This window comes from Tiliqua scincoides, chromosome 5 (genome assembly GCF_035046505.1).
Source record: "Tiliqua scincoides isolate rTilSci1 chromosome 5, rTilSci1.hap2, whole genome shotgun sequence".
Lineage (NCBI taxonomy): Eukaryota > Metazoa > Chordata > Lepidosauria > Squamata > Scincidae > Tiliqua > Tiliqua scincoides.
The window spans coordinates 77,651,048-77,670,492 of NC_089825.1; the positions used below are offsets into that span (position 1 = coordinate 77,651,048).

At 45.8% G+C, this 19,445-nt stretch overlaps 1 protein-coding gene across 2 annotated transcripts in view; it reads right to left on the minus strand.

Moving 5' to 3' along the window:
* ARHGAP27 (Rho GTPase activating protein 27) overlaps positions 1-19,445 on the minus strand; it is a 54,975-nt gene that overhangs the window by 28,675 nt on the left and 6,855 nt on the right. The window contains exon 1 of one of the 2 annotated variants that reach the window (XM_066627220.1): positions 4,548-4,623. The exons of the other annotated variant lie outside the window; for it this stretch is intronic. Within the exon in view, the coding sequence (XP_066483317.1) occupies positions 4,548-4,613 (66 nt within the window). The 5' untranslated portion in view covers positions 4,614-4,623. Of the gene's footprint in view, positions 1-4,547; positions 4,624-19,445 lie in introns of those variants that run through there. 2 annotated transcript variants of the gene reach the window in all.

The window sequence follows — 19,445 nt, forward strand, 5'->3', positions numbered from 1 at the left end:
ACAAACACAGAATCACTGGGCAAACAACCATGAATGCAGAAGTGGCTACTTGTTTCTTGGGCATGCAACTACTGGATGATGAAGACACAGATAGATCCCAAGTTGTGCAATTTAACACCAAGCAGAGGGAACCCCAGAGGAATGCATTAACTGGAGTGGAGCACAGTAGTGGACCATGTGGCTTTTAGAACCTAAAAGAACTCAGCAGACACAACACAAGGAAGCTAAGACCGGATGTAGTTGTAGTTGTGTGTGTGAGAGCTTACAAGTTCCTGGTTCAAAGCTCCTCATCACAGCCAGAAACTCAGGCAACTGGTTGCCTCAGGCACCAGTATCTGAAACATTCCCTCACATACGTATACCCAGGGATGGTTTTTCAAACAACAACAACAAAAAAAAACATACAAGGTCCTGCTTAGAAGAAGAAATAGTACACTCTCTCCTCATCCCTCCTTTCGTCTTCATATCTCCCAGAGCTGAGCCCTAGCCCTGAAGAAAGGTTCTGGATCTGTGCCCTGGAAACACCTGGTTTGTGTTAAGGAAGGAAGTGGAGGTATTCAGGTGTTACACCTAGCAGCAAGCATCAGAGGGGAAGAAATCTAGCTCAGGCTCTCTTCTGTAATTTGTGTGCCAACTGCCAGGCCCAATGCTTAAGTCACCAATGGCAACTAGACATCCACACCCTGAACAGAGGAATAAAAGCTGACCTGCTTGGTCAGACCACGCGTCCACTTGGAGACAGAACTTACCCCAGTCGGCCAGATGCTTACAGAATGCCCACAAGCAGGGCATGAAAGCAACAGCATTCCCTTGTTTGCCCCAGTATCTGATATGCAGAGATCTGTGTTCAGTGGAAGTCTATCATGGTGAACAATACTGGCCTCTTTTATAGGTCCCTTTAAAGGAGATAACACTGCGTAACACAAAAATTCATTCAGTTCAGGGGCAGGTGATTCCAAGGGAATCTTAAGAGTTTTTTTGTATCAAAGCTTTTTTAGTTATCTTCAATTTTGTGGTTTTTATCTATCCTATTGCCTAATGCAGCAGTTCTCAAACTCTCAAGAAGTTAGAGAACCAAAGTAAGTTGTTGCAGGGGAGAGGTGAAAGTAGCGACATGATCGCCAGCATCACACTGCTGCCAGGGACAAGAGGGAGGGGCTTACACTTACCTAAAGCCAGTAGTGGCCTCCAAGGGGGTGCAGGTTGCCTGTGGAGCCCTCTTGGAGGGTTGGGCAGCCCTGCAGAGGGCTCCAGGGGGCTCCCCACACCCCCTGGAGGCTACTGCTGGCTTTAGGTAAGTATAAACCCCTCCCCCTTGTCCCTGGCAGCAGCAGGATCCCCAGGATTACGCTGCTGCCTTCTCCGCTCCTTAAGGTGGCAGAAACAGAGCTTCCCAGGCTGGTGGGTCACAGCCCACCAGTTTGAGAACCTCTGGCCTAATGCATTGTAACATAAGTTGTATTATACAGTGGCATAGTGTAAATTGTGGCTAAACTACTGGTGCTTATAGTGGCATGTTTGAAATTCTCACACCAGAATTAATAAAGTATCATTGAAATATTCTGATAAACATGAAATGGTTCATATTTTGTTTAAACTGTGTAATCCACACAAAGTACTTGGAATATCTGAAATATATTTCATATATAGTTAAATATTAAACAACTTTAACACATGTATTATTTAATACAGTGTTACATTATATCTTAAATATTTTATTTAGTAGTTTTAATCAACTACTGAAGGGAAACTTGACTTCTCCTGTTGTTTTGCCAGAGGAAGACTTTGGAGCAACCCAGATAACTGTCTTTAAGTCATGGTTCAGAGCAGGGGTGTCCAAACCTTTTGGCAGGAAGGCCACGTCATCTCTCTGACACTGTGTCAGGGGCCAGGAAAGAAAAGAATTGATTTACATTTCAAATTTGAATAAATTTACATAAATGAACACATTAGAAATGGAACTTATATGAATGAATGAAGGTCTTTCGATGGGGCAACCTATAAAAGGCTTTGTGCAAAGCAAGGCCAGCCTTTCCTTTGCTGCTGCCCCTGCTTCACAGATGTGAAACAGCAAGCAGTGGAGGGAGCCCTCAGTTCATAGCTCGCATGAGAGGTCAAATACTCAGGCTTCATGCTGAGAGCAGTTGTGTCGGGCCAGCACGGACTCCAGCAAATCTCCTGCGGGCCAGAGGCTCATTGGAGATTGGGATCTCCCTGCGGGCCAGTTTGGGGGTCCCTGAGGGCCGCAAATGGCCCCCAGGCTGGGGTTTGGACACCCCTGGTCCAGAGGATTGAGGACATTGTGCAAGCTCCCATATTCTCTCTTCCTTCTCTCAATTCCCTCCAAGCCAAGTTTGCTAGTGTCAACACTGAGCATTTTCTGATTAGCACTAACCAGGATTGTCTTGAAACGCTGGTGGAAAACTTATTTCAGATCATGGTCTGAAGGCAAATGCAATCTATATTTTGCCTGTTTGGGATGCCAAAGCAAAGAATGCTTAGAGAGAAGACTAGGACAGGAAAGAGGGCACACATTCCAAATCATGATTTGGAGGACTGAGCAGAAGGTGTGGTCTGGAGGTTGCGCTGCATGTCTGCCTGCCTGTATGAAGCTAAATGGGATCAACTCAGTTGTGCTTGGAAAAGAGACCAGACCAAGACTGAAAGTAGCTGACATGTTGTCAAGACCCTCTGTGAGAAAGAGGAGCATGCATGCTGCAGTGAGAGGGCCAAATGAAATGCTGAGATGTCAGTCAGCAAAGAGCAATAACAACCTGAGGTCCTGCTGGGATTGTTGGTGGCTGTCTGCGGAAGCTTGAGGACAAGGACTGTGCAGCCAGAAGAGATGGCTACGCAGTGGGAGGAAAATATCTGGAGTCTGAAAAGTTCTATATTAGAATAGAATAGTATTTTAAAGACCCTTATTGAATATACGTAGGAAAGTCTGCCTATGTAAACCACCTTGAATAAATCTGATGAGAAAAGCAGCCTATAAATAGAGAAATAAAATGGTTTTAATATTTGGGAAGTTTGAATCGGACCTTGAATTTCATAACATCCAAGAAAATCTGGCCCAGAAGGGAAGACAAACCTACACTTCAGTCTCTCTCATTCTCTAGGAGAAACGTTACAATAGCAGCCTGACGGAACGACTCAGTTTTTTGCAAGGGAGACACGCAGGAGGCAGCTGAGTAAATTTAGTCGCTGTTTACTTCCCCTTCCTGTCTCTGCTATGCCGAGACAGAGAGGAAGACAATACTCAATAAACCTAAAAACAGTTTTAAGTCAAACAAAGGCTCCAGTTCTGAAGGGGCTCCTTTTTGTCCAAGCACTGCTTAGAAAGAAGAGTTTCAGAAGCTGGACTTTTTCCATCTTGCAATGCAGAGGAGCTCTTCCGGGGTCTAGGCCTGGCACCCTCAGGGATGGATCCAAGGAAGGGGGTCATGGGTGCTTGGCCCCCCCAAACTGTCTACCAGTAGGCAAGGGCACCCACCAGGGTGGGGAACAAAATCAGGTGCCAGGGGAACACCCACTGGGCAGGTACTGGCAAGATTGGCTGGAATGGGAGACCAGGTCTACCCAGCTGGTAGACCTGGGCTCCAAGGCCAGGCAGGAGCCCAGGCCCACCCACCCAGTAAACCTTGGTCGCAGAGGCCATCAAATTCAACCTGGAGCCCAGGTCTACCTGCCTGGTTGATCTGGGCTCTGGAGTTAGTAGTACTTATGTGCCCCCCCCCCAACACAAACACTGGATCCATCCCTGGACACCACTCCAAACCTCGCAGGAAATCCCTGACCCAAATGTTTTAGAAATATCCCATCACCGCACAGTACATCACTGCCCCAAAGCATTCATACACATGGCTTCTCTTTAAACCAGGGTTGTTACCCTCTCACAGTAAGTGCATATTTGTTTCATGCAGCCCACATACCTTTCATCTCTACAGTGCCTTCTGGTATGAGGATATTGCCTCTCTAAACAATCAAAGCACAATGCTTGAACTTGAGAAGTTACTTTCACCAGCTAATACAACCACCACTGCTGCACGAAATATGGTTGCACCTACTTGATGCAGCTGGAGTTGCAACTTTTTGCATGATGAGACTTCTGTGCTTTCTATAGCTTCATGATAGACAGAAATTCAACAGACACAGACTTTCCAGTCTCACAGATACAATGATTTAGGATTCTGCACCTGTTCATCTTCTATCATGGAACAAGACAGAGAAGTCTTGTTAGCAAATTCAAGCTTATAAATTTGCTATACTTTAGATCCAGCTCCTCTCCACCCCTTATAGTCTCTGCTTGGAGGGTGCCTTCAAAAATAAGTACACCAGCGATGACATTAGCCAAGCCATTACATACCCCAATCCCAGGTGTCTGAATGGCTAATTGTGGTTATTCAGCAGCAAGCAAAATGCTCTGCACATGGGCAGAGGAACCAGTGTTTTCATGTGTTCCTAACTTATCATTCCAGGCAGGTTCTGGACAGACTTAAAGCAAACTCCAGCAGAACTCTGACCCTGTAAGCAAAACTCTACCCTACCTTGGATGAATCAGAGGGAGGATGCAATTTATGCCTGAAACGTGATCTGCGAACCCTGTCTCCCATCTCCAGTACAAACCAAAAAGATTTGTCAGAGTCCGGACGCCTTGATGGGTGGAAGATGGCTGAGTGCAGGCGAAAGACTCACTCTTTCTACTACAGGCCAATCAAGAGGCAAAGAGCAACATCAGAAGAACCCAGCCCTTTGCATGCTTCCTGTTGGGGTTTGTGGGGTGGAAATGTTGCTGTGGCAACAAAGATGTCAAGTCCTACCTACTGTGATGTTCCCTTTTGACAGTTTTGTACAAAACCACCAAGACCGCCTCTTTACCCTAATAGGACATGCTCCAATCTCTCTAAAAATCCTACACCCTTTGACCTGGAAGCTCTTCTCCCAAATTCTAGTTGTGTGGTTAACCAATTGCAATTACACTGCAATGTGGGAAATACACTCCACACATGCTCAGTTGCGGTCTTTTATTACTTTCTCGCTTGAAAAACCAAGGAAGGAGATCACTTCCAGGAAGTATAGAAGTGACAAGGCAGAAGGCCTGGAGACACAAGAACCAGAAGCGGGAGATGGTTCTTAAGAGGCTGGTCTGTAAGAATCTAATTTTAAAATAAGTAGGGTTGTCAAATATGAACACCAGAGGACTCCTCAACTTTTAGGAGTTGTAAAGATTGGAGAATTTTACAAGATGTAAAATTATTCTCATTAAACCAGTGCAACAGGAAAGCCTACAGCTGGTTCAATTTTCCCTTCTATGCTACCATTAAAAGGTAGGTCCCCCTCCCCATCAATGCTGAAGTTGACAACTCAAGGAGTCTCCTTGCATGCTAAAGACCTCTTGCAAAGATATCCGTGTGTAAACCCATAACAAGATAGCAGCAGAAACACACTGTAGCATATTAATAGAAGGTGGGGGGGGGGCAGAAAGACACAGCACCTTTTACTTGAGGTTCACTGAAACAACCCACAATAAGAACATAAGAACAGCCCCACTGGATCAGGCCATAGGCCCATCTAGTCCAGCTTCCTGTATCTCACAGCGGCCCACCAAATGCCCCAGGGAGCACACCAGATAACAAGAGACCTCATCCTGGTGCCCTCCCTTGCATCTGGCATTCTGACATAACCCATTTCTAAAATCAGGAGGTTGCGCATACACATCATGGCTTGTACCCCGTAATGGTACAATAAAGAGGGAAAAATACTTTATGAAGTTAGAATAACTTCAAAGGGGTTCACTTCTAACATTGACTAGGTTACAGACACCTCAGAACTGTTACATTAACTGAGTGCGTTTTGTGAAGTATTCCATCCCAGCCATTCTCAACAGGAGGGGGACAACATATGACCCCCTGGGTAGCCCTGGCACATTTGAACGTGGCCACAGGCTGAAAACCATGAGAAGGGGATTTCAGGTTTATCTGTTTGTGTTATATCCTTGTTTGACAGGGGGCCCCTGGACCCTGAGAAATGCTCTTAAGGGTTCTTAGCAAAAAAAAGTTGAGAGTGTCTGGTGTATTCTACTTCACTAATCAACAACAAACCTGAATTTTAAGAGTGATGGATGCATGGGGGGTGAGAGGGGCTCAACCCTCACAAAACAAGGAAAGAGAACTCCTATACCAGCAGCTTGTCAATGCTGGCAGGATTCTTCTTTGTTTTCTCATCAAGAAGTTCTCTTCTTAAGACCCCTGTAAAAGGGGTCCATTCTCCTGGATAATTTCCAGAGACAGCAAATCCACAGTGTTCTCTAGACAATGTTGAATGTTCAACTGAATTGGGCTTCTCCCTAGGAAATTCCACTGCAAATCTGTGTGACAGCACAATCCTAGGTCTGTTTACTCAGAACAAAGTCCTGCAAGTATAGGGGCTTACTCTGAGGTAAGTGTGCAAAGGATTACAGCCTTGAAAGCAACACAAGACTCTCTGCCACCAGAGGCTCAAGTGCATTTACAGTATAGTGCTGGAATCAGTATGATACAAGCAAGGACATACATACCGTACTATTTTACTTTCCCTTCCTGTCTCAGATTAACAGTATTTTGGATGGATCATAAAAGGCTGCTTTGTACCAACTCAGGTCACTGATCCATCCACCTCTGCATTGTCTACACAGACAGCTGTGTCACAGACAGCACAAGAGAAACTCCTGGGATGCTTTTCAGAACCTTGCACAAAAACATTTTATTGCATAGCTGCTTTGCTAGAAACTATGGCTAGAAGCTCTGAAAAGCATCTACTTGCAGAGCCAATTGCTATTTGCCAATCTACCAACACTAGAACTATAACAATTAAGACACTCTTTAAAAGACTGGTGAAAACATCAAAAACAGGTACACACTGCCAAAGCCCCATTTTACATGCAAGGTTAATATGTAGCAAGCCAACCTGGGCATCCTGGTCTCCGCTTAATCAAGAAGAGTATAAGCTCCCACTTTGCTGTGGGGTGCCTTCTCTGAACCTCTGACCAGTGTTTAAATCCACAGTGAGATTATACAAATTACTTACCCAAGGAGAAAAGACAAGCTACCCAAGGCCTTTACTACTGTCCATCTCACCTAGCTGGTTTTTTCAGCAAACAGCCCCACCCCGCCCTTGAGCTCTCCTCCACCTCCTGAGGCAGGTAAAACAAACTGCTCCATTTGCATAGGGAAGGAGGGTCTGGCATTAATGGCTTTAACCCTCTCATTGCCTCACTCACCCCCACACAGGCTCCTTCCTTGTCACTGAACCACCTCTAGGAAGCTGTGCTTGGGAAGCAGAGCTACTAAGGGATATGGCTTCTAAACAGGCACAAATTATACTGGAGAGGAAACTGAACGCTTTCCACATGCGCTGCCTCCGACGCATTCTTGGCATCACCTGGCAGGACAAAGTTCCTAACAACACAGTCCTGGAACGTGCTGGAATCCCTAGCATGTATGCACTGCTGAAACAGAGACGCCTGCGTTGGCTCAGTCATGTCGTGAGAATGGGTGATGGCTGGATCCCAAAGGATCTCCTCTATGGAGAACTCGTGCAAGGAAAGCGCCCTACAGGTAGACCACAGTTGCGATACAAGGACATCTGCAAGAGGGATCTGAAGGCCTTAGGAATGGACCTCAACAAGTGGGAAACCCTGGCCTCTGAGCGGCCTGCTTGGAGGCAGGCTGTGCAGCACGGCCTTTCCCAGTTTGAAGAGACACTTGGCCAACAGTCTGAGGCTAAGAGGCAAAGAAGGAAGGCCCATAGCCAGGGAGACAGACCAGGGACAGGCTGCACTTGCTCCCAGTGTGGAAGGGATTGTCACTCCCGGATTGGCCTTTTCAGCCACACTAGATGCTGTGCCAGAACCACCTTTCAGAGCGCGATACCATAGTCTTTCGAGACTGAAGGTTGCCAATATATATATACTGGAAGTCAGGGTGTGACAAAGCTTAGCCCTGGGAACATTGATTTTATTGCCAGAGATCAGCTTGTAAAGGTAGGAAACAATAAGAGGCACCCTGAGCATGTGCAGAGCATATGTCCGTGACTGCCTGAATCAGCATGAGCTATTGGAAATGGAAAGATATTCCAAATTGGAGGCTCTCACTTCCAGATAGCCTTGTGCCCTTGAGTATTTTACATTTTAAAAATACTACAATTTAATTAAGATCTGACAGAAAGGCAGAAGGGAAGGAAAAGTCTGGAACATGTCTGCAAGAAGATTCCTTTTCTTACAGGTGCATGCTCTCTCTCTCTCTCCTGTGACTGGTGCCAAAGTTCTGAAAAAATGTTTGCACACAGCCCTGCCCTGCCCTACCCAGTCCAGCAAGAACTGCACATAACAGGGTGAGGCACAGAAACTCTTGTGATAGCCCTCCCTACTATCCTTTATCCCTTTACACATTTCTAAGGCTCCTCCAGCAGTTTAAACATTAATGAGAAGAAAAGGTTGCCATGCAAAGTCAGTCCATATATATCTGTATGAACCCATTTTCTGCCATCTCAAAGGGGCCTGCCAGATGCATCCTGGAAGTTCACGAGCAGCAAGATGACAGCATTCAACTACTATTCTGAATGCCCATCAATTAATAACCAGAGATATGTTGCCTCTTACATGAACATTACCCCTCTGGTTAGTCAAAGTACCAGTATATGTCTAGGCAGTCCCTTTTAAAAATCACAACATCCTGCAGCAATTATTTGCATAGAATTCAGTACATGATACCATTAATAGAGCCACCTCCAATATATTAACCAAATTCTGTCTAATTTTACACAGTTATGTAGGCTATACATAGGTTGGTCTTCTTTGTATTATTATAATTTCTTTGTTGATACACTTTCCTCCTTCTTGGAAGACCCAACTTGATATAAACTAAGCTTTATGCTTCCAATATTACACAAGTTAGCCAGTTCCCTCCCCCTTTTAAATATTATGTAGAACAGGGGTGCCCAAGCCCCGGCCCTGGGGCCAAATGCGGCCCTTGAGGCCTCTCAATGCAGCCCTCGGGGAGCCCCCAGTCTCCAATGAGCCTCTGGCCCTCCAGAGATTTGCTGGAGCCCACACTGGCCCAACGCAACTGTTCTCAGCATGAGGGCAACTGTTTGACCTCTCATGTGAGGGCTCCCTCCACTGCCTGCTGTTTCATATCTGTGATGCAGTAGCGGCAGCAAAGGAAAGGCCAGCCTTGCTTTGTGCAAGGCCTTCTATAGGCCTTGAGCTATTGCAAGACCTTCATTCATTCATTCATTCATATAAGTTCATCTTTAATATATTCATTTATGTAAACTTATGTAAATTTATTCAAATTTTAAATGTAAATTAATCCCCCCCCAGCCCCGACACAGTGTCAGAGAGACGATGTGGCCCTCCTGCCAAAAACTTTGGACACCCCTGATGTAGAGGAACAACCAATAAAGCTTTTATTCTATAAATGGCACACAGGGAAACACAATCAGGGTCAGAACCACTAAAAGAGCAAAGTTCCCTCCTATTTCTGGTAACTAAGCAGTTTAGCCTTAAGCAATAATTTGGCATGGATACAGTTCACCTAACATCCACTTATTCCTTACCAAATTTTGATTTCAAAAATGTTGGTCCCTGAATAAAATCTGGAACAGGTCAGGCAAGGCACTATTCTTTGTTGCTGACTTTCACTGTTACATTAACAGGTTATTATGATGCATTTCAGTACACTGAACATCTTCACCTGATGAGTTCTGAAGCTCAAGCTGATATTAAAGGGAAAGAAAAAAGAAACACTGCTTTTTCTGACCAGTCAGCCTCTCCACAGGCCACAGCCTGGGGGGCTTTGCTGAAAACAGAACTCAGAACCAAACCTTTCTTTTTGCTTTAGTGGCTCATATGGGCTGATGGGTTGAGTCTGTGCTTGGGTGCTAGTGCAAAATGAAGGAGCTAGACAGAGTAGTGGGTGTAAGAAGAGACCTCCTTGCCTGTTTTCAGCTTCGGTTCAAGAGAACCTATGGGGGGGTGGCTCAGTGGGGTAGCTAAGGGATCTGGCATCTGGGGGGGGGCACAAAAATTTTAACATCTCCAGGGGGGGCAGATGCCCAGAACACCCCCTAGGGGCAACTGGGAGGTGATCCTAGGCACAGGGAGGCCACATGCAGCCTCCCTGCATGTCCAAAGGCCTTCTGGAGGCCTGAAAAAGCCACATCTGTTTTCACAAAACCAGAAGTGCCTCTCAGAGGCCTCCAGGAGGCACTGCATGCCTCCCTACACCTCAGAACTCCTCCCAGACCCCTCAGGATCAGACATTGGGAGTGCAGGTTGGCATTCCTCCATAGTACCCCAAGGCAACGTACCCCCCTGCTTGCCTTAGCTACGCCACTGGTGTGGCTATAGGAGAAGGACAAATACACATCTGTCAGTAAAGTGGTGTGCTGGAATTGAGCTCAGCAACCTGGCTGTATATTGTGCAGCTGACAGAGACCGAGCTTGAGTGCAGGCAAACGTAAAATGCTGCTGCTGCCCTTTAATTAAAAAAAAAAAATCCCAGCATTACTAAATAACTAAAGATTCTGACTCACAGCCTTAAATTCTTCCTTTGAAACATGGTACAGCCTCTAGTGCTGTGGAAGCATTGCATTTATGTAATTACCTGAAATTAAAATGGAGTTTCTATACAACATCTAATACAGTACATCACTAGATTATCCAGCAACACCCTTGCTGGATAACACCCTTACTGACAAACATTCTTCTTCTTTCTAGCAACAATGAGAGGAAATCAGTAATTAAAGCCTTCCTCTCCTGGGATAGAATATGACACTGGAGCAATTAAGAAAAGCTATGGAAGAGGCAATTGCTCACCAATCCCCTCCAGCTGAGATCTCTAGGAAAGGGTAAAACAGGCAGGACCTGCAAAAAGGACACTTTTAATTAAAGATACAGGAGGCCTGACTTTGCTTGCCAACACTAGTATACAGGTTAACATATTTTACTGTAATTTTTTTTTGTGGGGAGGGGAATCCAAAAATTAGGTTTGAAAAAAAAACACAGGACAGCACAGAAAACATTGGAATGCAATGAACTGACATCATCATCTGGTGAGTGAACAAATAAATGACTGCAATTCCAATGAGAAGTGACACAGTAACATGCACTCAATCCCCATCAGGCTGGGGTTCCCCCCCCCCACCAGGTTGGCCACTTAAACTTGGGTTTAAGGTGCTTCACCCTAGTGGCATCGCTACGGGATGCGGGCGGTGTGGGCCACACCAGGTGATGCACATGGGGGGGAAGGTGACACCACTACTGGCCAAAATTTCTAAAATACGATATATCAAATGATGTGTAATTTCATGTAGAATGCAGTGAAATAAACCTTGTTGAAATAGCTCTATTCTATAAAAAGTTATAGCCAAAAAACCAGCAGATGGAGGCTGATGGTACATCACCACTCCCACCACCTGGGGCATTGCCTCGCCCACTGGGCCATCATGGGGGTGATGTGCTGGCCTCCTGCACTGGATTATGCAAACCCTACTGACACCACTGCTCCACCCCCTTATTCTGGGAGCCCCTCAGTCAGCATTGAGTTGACTGAGGCACAGCAATGCTTTTTCTCTGTTACAAAATCCCAGCCCAGGATTGATGTCCTCATTCAGCTCTGTTCTTGAAATCAGGATTTTTTGTGCAGGACAGACCTTTTTCATACCTCCTGCCTCATGGAGGAGATCTTCAAATGCCAGGAGGTGGCTTTAGAATTCCCCCCATCCCAGTGTTTACTCTGGAGTTAATGTCGACTGTGAATTATAAATTGCTCAACATATTTTTTATTTGTATTTTGTTCCTTTAAGATATATACCTGCCCATTATCTCTGAGACAGGGCTGATCACATGCTTAAATAAACAAACTGAATTTGCATCTGGGGTAACCCAGATGAAAAGGACCCCTCCCCCACTCACAAACATTGATCATTTACTTGCTAAAATCATACAACCTTGCTCCATAAAATGATTGAGATTCTCCTGTATTTGGAGACAGGGGGCACCTGACCTTCTTACCCTTTGGTCCAGCCTCTTGTCCCTTTAGCTCTGTTTTAGAAACAGTACATTTGCTAGGAGGGGAGGCATGATATGAAATTAGAATGCAATGAAAGTCATTGCAGAGTGTATGCAGATTTTAGTAACTTAATTTTTATTATTGTTAAGTGTCCCCATCCTACCTATTCTCCTGTCATTCAAATGCTATCTGATTGGTCTAGAGCAGGAGTGTCCAAACCCTGGCCCGGGGGCCACTTGTGGCAGGCGGGGGGGGGGGGGGCTCCCAACCCAGCCCTCAGGGAGCCCCAATGAGCCTCTGGTCCTCCAGAGACTTACTGGAGCCCGTGCTGGCTCAATGCAACTGCTCTCAGCATGAGGATGACTGTTTGACCTCTCACCTGAGCTGTGGGACGAGGGCTCCCTCCATTACTTGCTGTTTCACGTCTGTGATGCAGCAGTGCAGTGAACGAAAGGCTGGTCTTGCTTTGTGCAAGGCCTTTTATAAGCCTTGAGCTACTGCAAGACCTTCATTCATGTATATAAGTTCCATCATTTATAAATTCATTTATGTAAATGTATTCAAATTTGAAATGTAAATTAATTTTTTCACAGTGTCAGAGAGATGATGTGGCCCTCCTGCCAAAATGTTTGGACACCTCTGGTCTAGAGAGCAGCAATTTTTCAATCATTATGCCATGCTGCAAATGGTCTGTAGATGTGCCATGAGAGTTTGGAGGAGGGTCATATATTAGTAAGGCCATTGGGGGATATGAGCCCCTGGCCAGCAGAGCAGTGTGCCTTGTCAATTGTCAAAATACTGATGGTGTGCCTTGATCATTGTAATATCTTCTCAGTGTGCCATGAGATGGAAAGGGGTGTCCAAAGTTTTTGGCAGGAGGGCCACATCATCTCTCTGACTCTGTGTCGGGGGTCTGGGGGGGGGGAAATAATTAATTTACATTTAAAATTTGAATAAATTTACATAAGTTTACATGAATAGATATATTAAAGATGAACTTATATGAATGAATGAAGGTCTTGCAATAGCTAAAGACCTATAAAAGGCCTTGCACAAAGCAAGGCTGGCTACTGCATCACAGATGTGAAAAAGCAAGCAATGGAGGGAGCCCTCATCCCACAGCTCACGCGAGAGGTCAAACAGTTGCCCAACAAAGTGCTGGCTCCAACAAATCTCCGGAGGGCCAGAGGCTCATTGGAGACTGGGGGCTCCATGAGGGCTGCATTGAGAGTCCTCAAGGGCCGCAAGTGGCCCCAGGGCTGGGGTTTGGACACCCTGCTCTAGAGGTTGCATCCAGAGCCCCTCTTGCAGATGGGACAGGTGCATGCTAACATTTGCAAACTGCAGCCAAGAAGTTCAGGCCCAGTGAGGCCCTGGGTGTGGTCCCTGGCATGTACAATTCTGTGCTTCATCCTGCTATTTATAGCAGAACAGAGGAGACTACCTGCACAGTTATGTAAGCCAGTGCAGTAATGTGGAAGATTGCTCAAGAAGAATGACAGCTGCTACCAAATATGTGGAGTATCTTTCTGACAGGACTCCTGTGCCTTTGGACAAACCTGAGAGGCACACATGCACACAAAATCCACAAAGTGCAGTCTTTCCCCATGTCCTCTTGATGCCAGGAAAACCTTTCCTCTTGAATTGCTGCCTAGCCAGGGTGACCAGATGTCACAAACCCAAAAGGGGATGAGAAGACTATGCACTGCCTTGAGGGGCCCACTCACAGGAAAAAGGAGGACATTTAAATTCTTTTCTAGGACATGAGGCTTAAAAAGAGGACACGTCCTGGAAAAAGAGGACGTCCAGTCATCCTGTGCCTAGCACACAACTGTTAAGCAGTGGTTCTCACACATTTAGCGCTGGGACCCACTTTTTAGAATGAGAATTTGTCAGGACGCACCAGAAGTGACATCATCAAGCAGGAAAATTTGTAACAATCCTAGGCTGCACTCCTACCCACACTTACCCAGGAGTAAGTCCCATTATCATTGTTAAGGGAATATACATAGTAGCATGTTAAAAGTACAGGACTGTTACATTTCCCCAAATACAGTCACATCCCATGGTAGCATCAAGTCTAATATATTATAAACAAAATATTGAAATGAATGGGGACCCACCTGAAATTGGTTCATGACCCACCTATTGGGTCCCAATCCACAGTTTGAGAAACATGGTTAAAGGATAGGAGCGGTGCCAGAAAAACTAGTGGCAATCAAGGGCAAAGTGGTTTGTTAGGAGGTTATTCTAAAACAGGGGTGCCCAAACCCCAGCCCTGGGGCCAGCCCATAGAGGACTCTCTATGCAGCCCTCAGGGAGCCCCCAGCCTCCAAGGAACCTCTGGCCCTCCATAGTCTTGCTGGAGCCCATGCTGGCCTGATGCAACTGCTCTCAGCCAACTGTTTCACCTCTTGCATGAACTGTGGGAGGAGGGCTCCCTCCACTGCTTGCTGTTTCACATCTATGATGCAGCAGCGGCACCAAAGGAAAGGCTGCCCTTGCTTTGTGCAAGGCCTTTTATAGGCCTTGAGCTATTACAAGACCTTCATTCATTCATATAAGTTCCGCCTCTAATATATTCATTTATGTAAATTTATTCAAATTTGAAATGTAAATGAATTCTTTTTTCCCTGGCCCCCCTGACACAGTGTCAGAGAGATGATGTGGCCCTCCTGCCATAAAGTTTGGACACCCCTGTTCTAAAAAGAGAAGGAGCTCAAGGCTGCCAGGAGGGTGCACCCTGGCAACCCTTGCATCTAGAGCAAGATGTTGCCGCAACTCTTTAGATGCTCAGAGGCCTGTTCTGCTTGTGTCCTCCAACGAGTCTCCTGCTCCAAGCGGAATCCTGGGAAGCTCAGGTTTAAGCGTAATGAAACTACGCCCTGCTGGCCTCGTGATCAGCTGGAATGAAGGGCTGGGAAACCGCTGGGTGACTCGGCATGCTGGCTGTGGGCATCTGTACCGTGCGCAGCCGCCTGAGTCATTGGTTCAATGAGAACTTGCCCTGCCTGCCCGCAGCTAAACACCTGAGCGCTCTAATCCCCCAACCGCCTGGGAGAGGACCAGCCCTGCACCGCCCCGGTGGGAATCTCCCCGCCCCTCATTCCCTTCTCGGTCTCGGGCTTGCACTGCAGGCCAGCCAAGCCGCGGAGTGGACTGCGCCACTTCACTGGGCAGGGGGAGGAACGTGCAGTTTGGGAAGCGAAAGGCTCCTTTCCAACAAAAAACTAGGACTGCGCTACAGTTTTTGCCCCTGATCTTTTTTTCTCTTGCTGTGCTATACGGGGGGCGGGGCCATGAAAACGTAGTGTTCCCCCACCTGCGGTCTGAAGTCGTCCAGTCCACTTTCTACCACTTCAGTCCGCAGTGTGTGTCAACTATAGGGACGTGCTGCTACCTACTGGTGCCTACGAAGTGGTAGCAGGGAAGACATATAGTTGTAATCTCTTCCCTCCTCTCCCATAGAGCATCTACCTGCAGTAATGAGGCAGGCTGCAATTCAAGAGGGGCCCAACATGGAAATTCAGTGATGATGGGGATTCACCTGTTGCATTTCTGCCTGCCACCACACAGCTATTGAAAGGCACAGAGCTCCCCCGCCCCCCCAGCACTGTTAGAGGTAAAACTTTGAGGTCAAGCTTTGTAAGCCGCCTTGGGCATTTGCTTCAACATGGGAAAGGCAGGATATAAATTTCTCAAATAAATAAAATACATAAAACAGTGAGGTGGTAGTCCTGGTGTGATTTCTGTCTGCTTATCTTGGAAATAGCTAAGAAGCAACAAAGGGTGGAGAAGAAAAATAAGCAGCAAGGAGATACTAGAACAGGAATGCCCTGAGCACTCTGGTTAAGCCTTGGAACACAATCCTATGTGTGTGCACTTAGAAGTAAATCCCATTGTGTGTCCTCTAGGTTACTCCCAGGAAGGTGTGCATAAGGTTGAAGTCTAACAGCCCAATCATATCCATGTCTATTCTGAAGTCCCATTATAGTCAATGGGGCTTACTTCCAGGTAAGGAAGGATTGGATAGGATTGGGCTGTTAAACTCTATATGTGACAGTTCAGACCAGAGCTGGGAGGTGAAGGATTCTAGGGGGAGGGGAAAAAAATTCCATTTCTTTTGCTAATTTTATCCAGAGTACAGTTCTGTTTGAGTACAGTACAGTACACTACAGAGTACAGTTTGTATGCAAATAGTAAAGAAGGTCTTTATGGTATCTCTTTAAAAAATGATGGTGCACTCAGGACTGAAGAAAATACTTCTAGGAGTTCCCATTCAAAGTTTTAAGCTAGTTTGGGAAGCGGTGGCAGTTAAATTGGTTTATGTTTCTAGTACAGCAATTTTCAACCTTTTTCATTTCAGGACATGCTGACAAGGTACTAAAACTGTCAAGGCACACCATCAGTTTTCTGATAATTGACAGGGCACACCATGCTGCTGGTGGGGGGCTCACATCCCACAATGGCCCTCCTAATACCATTTGCAGTACACCAATGTGCTGCAGCACACTGGATGAAAGTCGCTGTTTTAGTAGATATGTGCTCTACCCATGCAAACCTGTTTTCACGCTCATGACTTTTCCAGAGGAACTCCTGGAATTCTGTACTAGTGAGAGGTTCTAAGAATTCTCTTTGCATAATTACAGTTCCAAAAAGCCAGGTTTCTTTCAAGCTGTAAGATAGATGTGCCTTAAGGGACTGTGTGGTCTCCAATAGCTGCTAGGTTGCCAACTATCCAGAAAAAACACAACCTGCCTTGCTCTTGGTTCTGTAACCACAGGCTTGATCAGAAAAATCAACAGGCCAAGCTCTTGATGATGTGGAGTACCTGCAGGTCAAGCTGCTATGAAAGGCACAAGAGAATGAGGCTAATAGAGAAAGCTGGCAGCCCTGTTTGCTGCATGTCTGGATTTTTATTGAACGTTATGCATTTTTGTCCCACTCCTATGATGCACAACTCAGGGTGACCAGATGTCATAAATGGAAAAGAGGACAAGGCACCCCAAAACGTAGGACATCCCAGAGGAATGTAGGACGTTACAAAATAAAACCTAAAAATGCTTGTATATTGATTTCATGTGGTAAATTTAAACACTATATTACTTATAATTAAATTTAAAACTATATTACACAGAATGTATTACAAATAATTTATGAATTACAAGAAAGGTATGCACTGCCTGCAGGGGCTGCTTGCAAGGAAAAGGAGGAGGACATTTAACTTTTTTCCAGAACGCAGGCTAGAAAAGAGAACATGTTCCAGAAAAAGAGGATGTCTGATCCCCCTAGCTCAACTGCTCCACACTTCCTCCTTGCGCTTTGGAGAACCTGAAACAGGTCTGCTGCCTTTTTTCTGTTTGTCATTTTCCCATAGAAAAGGAGAATTGAAAGTGCTTCATCCTATCACAGTCTCTAGTCTCCTAGCCATAAGAACAAGTTGCTTTGTTTAGTTCTACCAGATGTTTGCTTTACTTTCTGCATTTACCAAACATGGGGAGGGCTTTGATGAAAGCATTTGCATTTACATTTCTTACTAGAACGACCTTCAGTGCTGCCAGAACCTTTCCTGGCAGTATCCTCTGCCTTTTGATGCTACCCAAAAGGAAGTGATTCAACAGAGACAACTTTTCCACACCATAGAGCTGCAGGGCAGCTGCACTCCTTCTAGTTCTGTTATTCAGTGCACTGGGTCCTCTATCTGCACAGGAGTTGGCAACCCTATTCACCATTGCACAAGTCACTATGGCTATGTATAGTTGTTTGCCATATTGGGGGGGGGGGAGAGACAGGTAGTTCAGTTTCTATTTAGAGTTGAGCGACATGTGCAGAGAAATCAGGTGGTCTTGCCCTGGGGCTGTACCACTTCAGGCTGTAAATAGGGGAGTGTATGTCAGAAGCAGGGTCAGTCCAAGACCTGATGCCTGAGGTGGCATGTCAAATCCTGCTCTCCCTAATCTGGTGATGCACCACCCTCATGGTCCCTGGATTGGAAGGGTGGAGGGGAGTCAGCTAGATCATCTCTCCCCTTCTGCTCCATCCCCTTCTTCCTTTTTCAGTCCAGGGAGTAGTGGAGATGAGTGGGCAGGTGGAGGCGTGCAATTCCCAACAAACTGCTGCCAGAGGTGAACTCCTGAGTTGACCTCCTGAACAAGTTGGCCCTGGTCAGAAGGTTTGCCCATGTTTTAGAAAAAAACAAAACAAAACAAAACAAAACTGCAATAACCAGATGGATCCTCCTTGCATGTAAAACAGTCACAGGTCAATGAGAAGGATTCAAACCTAGCAAGCCTTGTGCTAAGAAAGAAAGAAAAAGTGGCAACAACTGTCTGAAGTTTGGAAAGTAACTGTTAGAGCTATGTTGTAATGCTCAGGCAGTTGTTGTCACCCTCTTTCTGATCTGGGATACAACACAACCTACACAATCTCACACCTACAGTCTGAAATGTACAATCTGAGGAAAGCTACAGCCCAAGATTTTTCTGCACATGTGATTTAATTTCACTGGCTTTCATCTGAAGCTTTCCCCACTAATAAAAATAGTGCGGTGGCAGCAAAGTGCTAAGCTGCCTATATCCTCAGCCCAGTTTGGTTCCTGCCCCCTGCATGCTACTCTTAACACATACACATGAGATCACATTACACAGTTATTGTCATATGCAGTTTGAGCCTAACATATCAGCCATATGCTGCTACTCGATCATAATCAAAGGAAGAGTTCAGATGGCAGGGTCAATTTGTTAGAATTTAACCTCAGAACATTGTTGGAACATGTGCAGAGTGGTATTCACTCATTTGTAAGGAACCTACAGTTCTGTGGGCAGGTCTTCTGGGTCAGAAGGTACAGATTTCATAGAAAAACGGAGCAAAAAGAGACTCGGGAAAGGGAAGGGTTATCAAACCACCGTCAGGAATATTATCTAAAACAGGGGTGCCCAAACCCCGGCCTGGGGGCCATTCGTGGCTCTTGGGGACTCCCAATCCAGCCCACGGGGGGCCCCTAGTTTCCAATGAGCCTCTGGCCTCCGAAGACTTTCAGGAGCCTGTGCTAGCCTGACACAACTGCTGTCAGTGTGAGGGCAACTGTTCGACCTCTCACATGAGCTGTGGGTCAAGGGCTTGCTGTTTCACATTTGTGATGCAGCAGCGGCAGCAAAGGAAAGGCCCACTTTGCTTTGTGCAAGGCCTTTTATAGGCCATGAGCTATTGCAAGACTGTCATTCATTCACATAAGTTCCATCCCTAATATATTCATTTATGTAAATTTATTTAAATTTATTTAAATTTAAAATGTTAATTAATCCCTCCCCCCAGCACAACACAGTGTCAGAGGGATGATGTGGACCTCCTTTCAAAAAGTTTGGACACCCTGCTTTAAACCAATCCTTTAAG